This window comes from Lepidochelys kempii, chromosome 1 (assembly GCF_965140265.1).
Source record: "Lepidochelys kempii isolate rLepKem1 chromosome 1, rLepKem1.hap2, whole genome shotgun sequence".
NCBI classification, from domain to species: Eukaryota; Metazoa; Chordata; order Testudines; family Cheloniidae; genus Lepidochelys; species Lepidochelys kempii.
The window spans coordinates 352,292,920-352,303,986 of NC_133256.1; the positions used below are offsets into that span (position 1 = coordinate 352,292,920).

At 49.7% G+C, this 11,067-nt stretch overlaps 1 protein-coding gene across 4 annotated transcripts in view; it reads right to left on the reverse strand.

Moving 5' to 3' along the window:
• Positions 1 to 9,721, reverse strand: part of GOLGB1 (golgin B1) — a 113,474-nt gene extending 103,753 nt beyond the window's left edge. For all 4 annotated transcript variants that reach the window (XM_073329076.1, XM_073329077.1, XM_073329078.1 and 1 more), the window contains exon 1: positions 9,544 to 9,721. In XM_073329076.1, coding sequence (XP_073185177.1) covers positions 9,544 to 9,665 — 122 coding nt within the window. In that variant the 5' untranslated portion in view covers positions 9,666 to 9,721. The remainder of the gene's footprint in view (positions 1 to 9,543) is intronic.
• Positions 9,722 to 11,067: the final 1,346 nt, after the last annotated feature.

Genomic DNA, 11,067 nt, shown 5'->3' on the forward strand with positions numbered 1-11,067 from the left:
GGGTTCTCGCCATAAGCAAACGCTATTTAAGGCAGGCAGTGACATCATCGTGGTTCTTCACTGCCTCCCCGTCCAAAGGAGACTCTTGAAAACATCTGAGGAACAAGGACTGGACTGGACTGGGGGGGGGGGGGAGTGCTGGACCCAGGTTAAAAGGAAATTTTAGCCTGTGAAAGGAACACCTGAGGTTTTTAAGCTGCAAGCTGAACTTGCTTGCCTCTTAAGAGCCTGCAGCCTGCTTGAATCAACAATTAGGGTGAGACTTTGCTACTTATATCCAATCTCTTTAGTATATTAAGCTTAGATTGCATTTTTGTTTATTTGCAAGGTAATCTGCTATTCCTTATAATCACTTAAAATCTATCTTTTGTAGTTAATTTTTTTGTTTCATCACAAACCAGTGTGTGGGAGTCATAACTTGGGACAAAAAGCTGTTGTATATGCCCTCTCCACATTGAGGGAGGGGGCAAATTTCATGAGCTTATGCTGTACATATCTCTGTGCAGTGCAAGACAGTATAATTTTGGGTTTACACCCCAGAAGGGGGTGTGCTCTTGAGCAGCTGGGCAATTCCTTAGTCCCATGCAGAGCTGATCACAGCAGCCTGTAAGTACAGCAGCTGGGTGTGTCCCCTACCTGTGTGAATGCTAGTGAAAGAGCAAGCTTGGAGAACGTGGCAATTTATCACAGCAGCGCAGGGTGAGAGGGACCCCAGGCTGGTGGGTCGGGGGGCTCAGTGGTACCCCAGTTCCAGGTGGCACCCGTCACAGGTAACATTGTCAATAGTACTGCAAAAAAGGCACAAGTGTTCAATATATATTTCTGCTTGGTATCTGCAGAAAAATATTTAATCATATATGATGCAGAAACACTTTCTATTCCAATAATAACTTGGGAAGATGTTAAACAGCAGCTACTAAAGCTAGACATTTTTAGATCTGCAGGTCCAGATAACTGGCATCCAAGAATTTTTAAAAAGCTGGCCGAGGTGCTATATTTTCAATAACACTTGGAACGCAGGGGAAGTTTTAGAAGACTGGAAGAAAACTAGAGATGCTCCAATAGTTAAAGAGGCTAAACAGGATGACCTGAGTGATTGATTATATGTCTGTAAGCCGGACATCAATCCCAGACAAAATAATGGAACAGCTAATACAAGACTTGATTACATAAGAATTAAAGGAGTGTTATATAATTAATGCCAATCATCACAGGTTTATGGAAAATAGATGCTGTCAAACTTGAGTTTTTTTCTATGAGATTACAAGTTTGGTTGATAAAAGGTAGAGTGTTGATATAACACTTAGACTTCAGTAAGACTGACATGGTACTGCTTGATATTTCTATGAAGAAACTAAAACCATACAAAATTAACATGGCTTATATTATACATATTACAGACTGGCTGACATGTCCCCAAATGTAACTGTAAATGGGGAATCATCAATGAGAGAGTGTGTTTCTAGTGTGGTCCCGCATGGATTGATTCTTGGCCCTACACCAGAGCCGTAACCAGGGCAGGGTGAGTAGGACAGTCGCCCAAGACGCAAAGGCTCGGAGGTGGGAAAATGATGAAAACATGGCAGGGGGTGCAAATATGCTTGCTCGCCCTGGGCACTAAAATGCTTAGAAGGGCTCTGCCCTTCACTATTTAACATTTTGATCAGTGACCTGGAAGAAAACAAAGTCATCACTGATAAAGTTTGCAGAGGACACAAAGATTGATGGAGTGGTAAATAAAGAAGAGGACAGGTTGCTGATACAGACCAGTGCAGATCACTTGGTAAACAATGTAAGTTTTAATAACAGCCAAAAGTAAATGTATTCATCTAGGAAAAAAGAACGTAGGCTATACTTACAGGATGAGTGACTCTAACCTGGGAATCAGTAACTCTGAAAAAGATTTGGGGGTCCTGGTGAATAATCAGCTGAACATGAGTTCCCAGTGCAATGCTGTGGCCAAAACATGAGTGTTATCAGATAGCTGCATTACCTGCTATTAAATCTCTTTGACAGAAGACTGATATTCTTGTTTCATGACTGTGATAACTTGGAAACCACAAACCAAGAGAAATCTCATGGCTGGTGAATCTTGCCCACATGCTCAGGGTTCAGCTGATCGCCATATTTGTGGTACGGAGGGAATTTTCCTCTGGGGCAGATTGGAAGAGGCCCTGGGGGGTTTTCACCTTCCTCTGTAGCATGGGGCATTGGTCACTTGCTGGAGGATTCTCTTTAAACCATGATTTGAGGACTTCAATAGCTCAGACATAGGTGAGAGGTTTATTGCAGGAGTGGGTGGGTAAGATTCTGTGGCCTGCATTGTGCAGGAGGTCAGACTAGATGATCATAATGGTCCCTTCTGACCTTAATATCTATGAGAACTTTTTTTTACAAAATAGAATTAAGCTGCTTTGAGAATGTCTGTGGTTCTGGAAAGATTTAGCAAGCAGAGAACTGAGATACTGGAGAGCAATATGGAGGGTGGGAGGAAGCATTTAGGTACCATATTTGAAAGGAAAGGAAATACTTGAGATGATAGAACACCTTTGGTATTCCAGTAGAATAGAATCATAGAAGATTAGGGTTGGAAGAGACCTCAGGAGGTCATCTAGTCCAAACCCCTGCTTAAAGCAGGACCAACCCCAACTAAATCATCCCAGCCAGGGCTTTCTCAAGCTGGGCCTTAAAAACCTCTAAGGATGGAGATTCCACCACCTCCCTAGGTAATCCATTCCAGTCCTTCACCACCCTCCTAGTGCAATAGTTTTTCCTAATACCCAACCTAGACCTCTCCCGCTGCAACTTGAGCCCATTGCTTCTTGTTCTGTCCTCTGCCACCACTGAGAACAGCCAAGCTCCATCCTCTTTGGAACCCCCCTTCAGGTAGTGGAAGGCTGCTATCAAATCCCCACACATACACTCTTCTCTTCTGCAGACTAAATAAGCCCAGTTCCCTCAGCCTCTCCTCATAAGTCATGTGCCCCAGACCCCAAATCATTTTTGTTGCCCTCCACTAGACTCTCTCCAATTTGTCCACATCCTTTCTGTAGTGGGGGGCCCCAAAACTGGACACAATACTCCAGATGTGACCTCACCAGTGCCAAATAGAGGGGAATAATCACTTCCCTCGATCTGCTGGCAATGCTCCTGCTAATGCAGCCCAATATGTTGTTAGCCTTCTTGGCAACAAGGGCACACATCCAGCTTCTAACCCACTGTAATCCCCAGGTCCTTTTCTGCAGAACTGCCGCTTAGCCAGTTGGTCCCCAGCCTGTAGCAGTGCATGGGATTCTTCTGTCCTAGGTGCAGGACTCTGCACTTGTCCTTGTTGAACCTCATCAGATTTCTTTTGGTCCAAACCTCCAATTTGTCTAGATCACTCTGAACCCTATCCCTACCCTCCAGCTTATCTTCCGCTCCCCGCAGCTTAGTATCATGCACCCTCAGCAAGTTGGTGGAATCCATCCCATCATCCAGATCTATTAATGAAGATTTTGAACAAAACTGGCTCCAGGACCAACCCCTGGGGCACTCCACTTGATACCGGCTGCCAACTAGACATTGAGCCGTTGATCACTACCCATTGAGCCTGACGATCTAGCCAGGTTTCTATCCACCTTATAGTCATAGAATATCAGGGTTGGAAGGGACCCCTGAAGGTCATCTAGTCCAACCCCCTGCTCGAAGCAGGACCAATTCCCAGTTAAATCATCCCAGCCAGGGCTTTGTCAAGCCTGACCTTAAAAACTTCTAAGGAAGGAGATTCCACCACCTCCCTACGTAACGCCTTCCAGTGTTTCACCACCCTCCTAGGGAAAAAGTTTTTCCTAATATCCAATCTAAACCTCCCCCACTGCAACTTGAGACCATTACTCCTCGTTCTGTCATCTGCTACCATTGAGAACAGTCTAGAGCCATCCTCTTTGGAACCCCCTTTCAGGTAGTTGAAAGCAGCTATCAAATCCCCCCTCATTCTTCTCTTCTGCAGGCTAAACAATCCCAGCTCCCTCAGCCTCTCCTCATAACTCATGTGTTCTAGACCCCTAATCATTTTTGTTGCCCTTCGCTGGACTATCTCCAATTTATCCACATCCTTCTTGTAGTGTGGGGCCCAAAACTGGACACAGTACTCCTGATGAGGCCTCACCAATGTCGAATAGAGGGGAACGATCACGTCCCTCGATCTGCTCGCTATGCCCCTACTTATACATCCCAAAATGCCATTGGCCTTCTTGGCAACAAGGGCACACTGCTGACTCATATCCAGCTTCTCGGCCACTGTAACCCCTAGGTCCTTTTCCGCAGAACTGCTGCCTAGCCATTCGGTCCCTAGTCTGTAGCGGTGCATTGGATTCTTCCATCCTAAGTGCAGGACCCTGCACTTATCCTTATTGAACCTCATCAGATTTCTTTTGGCCCAATCCTCCAATTTGTCTAGGTCCTTCTGTATCCTATCCCTCCCCTCCAGCGTATCTACCACTCCTCCCAGTTTAGTATCATCCGCAAATTTGCTGAGAGTGCAATCCACACCATCCTCCAGATCATTTATGAAGATATTGAATAAAACCGGCCCCAGGACCGACCCCTGGGGCACTCCACTTGATACCGGCTGCCAACTAGACATGGAGCCATTGATCACTACCCGTTGAGCCCGACAATCTAGCCAGCTTTCTACCCACCTTATAGTGCATTCATCCAGCCCATACTTCCTTAACTTGCTGAAAGAATACTGTGGGAGACCGTGTCAAAAGCTTTGCTAAAGTCAAGAAACAATACATCCACTGCTTTCCCTTCATCCACAGAACCAGTAATCTCATCATAAAAGGCGATTAGATTAGTCAGGCATGACCTTCCCTTGGTGAATCCATGCTGGCTGTTCCTGATCACTTTCCTCTCATGCAAGTGCTTCAGGATTGATTCTTTGAGGACCTGCTCCATGATTTTTCCCAGGGACTGAGGTGAGGCTGACTGGCCTGTAGTTCCCTGGATCCTCCTTCTTCCCTTTTTTAAAATTGGCACTACATTAGCCTTTTTCCAGGCATCCGGGATTTCCCCCGTTCGCCACGAGTTTTCAAAGATAATGGCCAATGGCTCTGCAATCACAGCCGCCAATTCCTTCAGCACTCTCGGATGCAACTCGTCCGGCCCCATGGACTTGTGCACGTCCAGCTTTTCTAAATAGTCCCTAACCACCTCTATCTCCACAGAGGGCTGGCCATCTCTTCCCCATTTTGTGATGCCCAGCGCAGCAGTCTGGGAGCTGACCTTGTTAGTGAAAACAGAGGCAAAGAAAGCATTGAGTACATTAGCTTTTTCCACATCCTCTGTCACTAGGTTGCCTCCCTCATTCAGTAAGGGGCCCACACTTTCCTTGGCTTTCTTCTTGTTGCCAACATACCTGAAGAAACCCTTCTTGTTACTCCATTAATCCAATCATACTTTTTAAAGTTGCTGGCAAGAATACTGTGGGAGACTATATCAAAAGCTTTGCTAAAGTCAAGATATAGCATGCCCACTGCTCTCCCCATATCCACAGAGCTAGTTATCTCATCATAGAAGGCAATCAGGTTGGTCAGGCATGACTTGCCCTTGGTGAATCCATGTTGACTGTTCCTGATCACCTTCTTCTCCTACAAGTGCTTCAAAAATAGAGTGTAGTGTTTTAATTTAATCTGTTAAATAGAAGAAGGGAATGGAGAGAACAGGAACTCTCTCACACACTTTCAAAGTGGAAGTTACTGAGAACTTAAGGAGGTGGGTAAGTTTTGAGTTAGATTCACAGAAAAAGTAACAATCATTGCTTAATAAATTGATAGCTGGAAGAAATTCAGATACAATGCCCTCACATGCACTGGATTTGGTGCATATTTTTAATGGAGGGCAAGGTGCTAGTTTATCTCAAATGCATAGTAGTTAGGCCTTTGCTTGAGATTACTGGTATTACAGAAGCACCTAGAGGCCTCAATATGCAAGATGCTGCACAGATGTGAAGTAGAAGGATTTGCACAAAAACTAAGTTTATTATCTAGGTTTAAGGCAAGACACAATAGGTGGATGATACAAACAGACTGAAGGAAGGAAGGAGAAGGAAGGAAGATAGGGCAACTGTGAAACAATCAAGTTACAGTTTCTTAGATTCATAGATTCCAAGGCCAAAAGGGACCATTGTGATCGTCTTGTCAGACTTCCTGCATAACACAGGCCAGAGAACTTCCCCAAAATATTTGCTAGAGCATGTGTTTTAGACAAACATCCAATTATAATTTTTAAATTGTCAGTGATGGATAATCCACTCCAACTCTTGGTAAATTGTTCCAATGGTTAATTACTCTCATCATTAAAAATTTACACCTTATTTCCAGTCTCAGTGTGTCTAGCTTCAACTTCCAGCTATAGGATCGTGTTATACCATTCTCTGCTAAACTGAAGACCCCCATTATTAAATATTTGTTGCCCAAGTAGACACTTACAGACTATAAGCAAGTTACCCCTTAATCTTCTCTTTGTTAAGCTAAACAGATTGAGCTCTTTGAATCTATCACTATAAGGCATGTTTTCTAATCCTTTAAACATTTTTGTGGCTCTTCTCTAACCCCTCTCCTATATATCAACATCCTTCTTGAATTGTGGGCACCAGAACTGCACACAGCATTCCAGCAGTTATGCCAGTGCCAAATACAGAGGTAAAATAACCGCTCTATACTCCTACTAAAGAGTCTCCTGTTTATGCATCTGAGGATTGCATTAGCCCTTTTGACCACAACATTGCAGTGGGAGGTCATGTTCAGTTGATTATCCACCATGACACCATAATGTTTTTCAGCCACTGCTTTCCAGGAGAGAGTCCCCCATCCTGTAAGTGTGGCCTACATTCTGTTCTTGTATCAGATATCAGAGGGCTAGCCGTGTTAGTCTGGATCTGTAAAAGCAGCAACGAGTCCTGTGGCACCTTATAGACTAACAGACGTATTGGAGCATAAGCTTATACATTTGTTAGTCTATAAGTGTAAGTGTAAATCTATAGGGTGCCACAGGACTCTTTGCCATTCTGTTCTTAGACGTACACATTTACATTTAGCTGTATTAAAACGCATATTGTTTGCTTACTTCCAGTTTTCCAAGCAAGCTAGATCGCGTTGAATCAGTCCTCTTCATTATTTACCACTCCCCTAATTTGTGTCATCTGCAAACTTTTAATCAGAGATGATTTTATGTTTTCTTCCAACTCTCTGATAAAAATGTTTAAAAGCACAAGGCCAAGAACCGATCCACATGGGACCCCACTCAGAACACAACTGCTTGATAATAATTCTCCATCTACAATTACATTTTGAGACCTATCAGTTAGTCAGTTTTTAATCCATTTAACGTGTGCCATGTTAATTTTATCATTCTATTTTTTTCTAATCAAAATATTGTGCAGTATCAAGTCAAGGTTGAACAGTAGTTGCAGCTCACCATCTACCTAGCCAGTGTGATCTCATGATTGCCCTGTCAATAACATGCTCTTTTTGGGTAAGATTATGAGAAGTGATGGGAAGGTAACTCTTACATTATCTGGAGCCCTCAGATTTCCTTGACCTGCCTCAATACAAAGTCCAGCTTAGGTTCAATATTGAAACTGCACTTGTCCCACTGGCTGAAATTCTCCTCTTATGATGGGCAAAGGTTAGGTGTCCCCAATAAGCCTGCAAGGCCCATAGGTAGTCTTTGATATGTTGAAAGCTGATACCAGGGCGCTGTGTGGAATCCAGTAGGATTTCAGGCTAAGAACTGATTTAACAATATGAGAGCAGATGCCTTTGAGGATTAGATTGTTGAGAAGAGTTTTTCATATTACTTCCTTCTTCCTATCAGCATCGCCTCACATCTTTTGTCCGGGTTCAACATTTCAGGCTTTATCATTTCAAAGGAAGGCAGCATGCACTTTGGGGAGGGGGGGGGGGGAGAAGAGGGTAACTACATTCTTGTAAATGATAGGTGCAAAGCTGATCCCTGTGTCTGGGGTTGGTGAGTGCAGCAAATGGTGAAGGATCAGAAAAGACCCCAAAAAAATTCTTCCTCTGGAACTAAATTGTCTGAATTGCTTCTAATTAGAGCACTTGCAGCTTCAACTGAACAAACACAGCAGGAGATTTTAGTTAGATTAAATTCAACTGTACTGGAATTATAGTAATTTCAAAATGCAATTTGGCTGCTAGAAAATCTCTCTCTAAACTCTGAGGTCAAAGGTTCTCAGACTTTATCATAGAATCATAGAATATCAGGGTTGGAAGGGACCCCAGAAGGTCATCTAGTCCAACCCCCTGCTCGAAGCAGGACCAATTCCCAGTTAAATCATCCCAGCCAGGGCTTTGTCAAGCCTGACCTTAAAAACCTCTAAGGAAGGAGATTCCACCACCTCCCTACGTAACGCCTTCCAGTGTTTCACCACCCTCCTAGTGAAAAAGTTTTTCCTAATATCCAATCTAAACCTCCCCCACTGCAACTTGAGACCATTACTCCTCGTTCTGTCATCTGCTACCATTGAGAACAGTCTAGAGCCATCCTCTTTGGAACCCCCTTTCAGGTAGTTGAAAGCAGCTATCAAATCCCCCCTCATTCTTCTCTTCTGCAGGCTAAACAATCCCAGCTCCCTCAGCCTCTCCTCATAACTCATGTGTTCCAGTCCCCTAATCATTTTTGTTGCCCTTCGCTGGACTCTCTCCAATTTATCCACATCCTTCTTGAAGTGTGGGGCCCAAAACTGGACACAGTACTCCAGATGAGGCCTCACCAATGTCGAATAGAGGGGAACGATCACGTCCCTCGATCTGCTCGCTATGCCCCTACTTATACATCCCAAAATGCCATTGGCCTTCTTGGCAACAAGGGCACACTGCTGACTCATATCCAGCTTCTCGTCCACTGTCACCCCTAGGTCCTTTTCCGCAGAACTGCTGCCTAGCCATTCGGCCCCTAGTCTGTAGCGGTGCATTGGATTCTTCCGTCCTAAGTGCAGGACCCTGCACTTATCCTTATTGAACCTCATCAGATTTCTTTTGGCCCAATCCTCCAATTTGTCTAGGTCCTTCTGTATCCTATCCCTACCCTCCAGCGTATCTACCACTCCTCCCAGTTTAGTATCAAGCAGGTACCACAGTTCAGTATCACAGTTTAGTATCATAGCAGGTACCACAGTTTAATAGACTACTTGTGACTCAACACTTCCCTTCCCATTCACGATTTTATAACATCTACAGCAATTGTTTACACAGTGACAGTAAAAAAAAATGTGTGATTTAAAAGTGGGGTTTAGATTAGCTTTTTTCAATAAAAGCAAAAAAAATTTCCTACATTTGCTCTTCCTTTCAATCCTCATGACCTATGCCAAACTTTGGTACTCTTTCTTTCTTACTCTTTCCCCCCACACCGTTCAAACACTTTTCCTTGCTACTCAGTTCCCTTCCCCCTTGCAGACGGTCAGTTTGCGTCGCTGAAAGCCGCTCCTGTTTCTTCTCCTAGGTAGCAGTGAGCCCGCGGCTCCTCCTCTCCAGCTACCTTTTTACACGCCTCCAGGCTCTTCCCTGCCGCGAAGCGAGAAGCAGCAGTGCCCCGGGATCAGGCAGCGCCCCGCGGAGGCTCAGAGAACCGGAAACACGGAGAGACGGAACAAAGGTCATTATTTCAGCAGTGACCCAAAGCTGCTTGGGGAAATGGTTCCTATTGGGCAGAGCCGCCCCCCCACCCCCCTCGGCCGGCCGGCCGGCGGGGGCCCGGGGCAGAGCCGCCCCCCCACCCCCCTCGGCCGGCCGGCCGGCGGGGGCCCGGGGCAGAGCCGCCCCCCCACCCCCCTCGGCCGGCCGGCCGGCGGGGGCCCGGGGCAGAGCCGCCCCCCCACCCCCCTCGGCCGGCCGGCCGGCGGGGGCCCGGGGCAGAGCCGCCCCCCCACCCCCCTCGGCCGGCCGGCCGGCGGGGGCCCGGGGCAGAGCCGCCCCCCCACCCCCCTCGGCCGGCCGGCCGGCGGGGGCCCGGGGCAGAGCCGCCCCCCCACCCCCCTCGGCCGGCCGGCCGGCGGGGGCCCGGGGCAGAGCCGCCCCCCCACCCCCCTCGGCCGGCCGGCCGGCGGGGGCCCGGGGCAGAGCCGCCCCCCCACCCCCCTCGGCCGGCCGGCCGGCGGGGGCCCGGGGCAGAGCCGCCCCCCCACCCCCCTCGGCCGGCCGGCCGGCGGGGGCCCGGGGCAGAGCCGCCCCCCCACCCCCCTCGGCCGGCCGGCCGGCGGGGGCCCGGGGCAGAGCCGCCCCCCCACCCCCCTCGGCCGGCCGGCCGGCGGGGGCCCGGGGCAGAGCCGCCCCCCCACCCCCCTCGGCCGGCCGGCCGGCGGGGGCCCGGGGCAGAGCCGCCCCCCCACCCCCCTCGGCCGGCCGGCCGGCGGGGGCCCGGGGCAGAGCCGCCCCCCCACCCCCCTCGGCCGGCCGGCCGGCGGGGGCCCGGGGCAGAGCCGCCCCCCCACCCCCCTCGGCCGGCCGGCCGGCGGGGGCCCGGGGCAGAGCCGCCCCCCCACCCCCCTCGGCCGGCCGGCCGGCGGGGGCCCGGGGCAGAGCCGCCCCCCCACCCCCCTCGGCCGGCCGGCCGGCGGGGGCCCGGGGCAGAGCCGCCCCCCCACCCCCCTCGGCCGGCCGGCCGGCGGGGGCCCGGGGCAGAGCCGCCCCCCCACCCCCCTCGGCCGGCCGGCCGGCGGGGGCCCGGGGCAGAGCCGCCCCCCCACCCCCCTCGGCCGGCCGGCCGGCGGGGGCCCGGGGCAGGCTCCTCTCACTGGCGGTCCGTGCAGGCCTCGGGGCCCGCCTAAGGTCGGACTCTCTGCTCAGGGCCCCGCCCGCCCTTACCCCAAGCCCAGCCCCCGCTCACCTGCGCCGGGAGCCCGGTCTCCCCCGCGTTCACCCAACTCCGGTAGCGCCCCCGGTTCCGACCTTAGCTGCCAAGCGCCGCCCCCGGCCACATCAGCACCGGAACACACCCCAGCGACTTCCGGCTTCACCTCCCCTCCCGCCTCCGAATTGGACTAGCCGGTCACCCGCGCGGAGC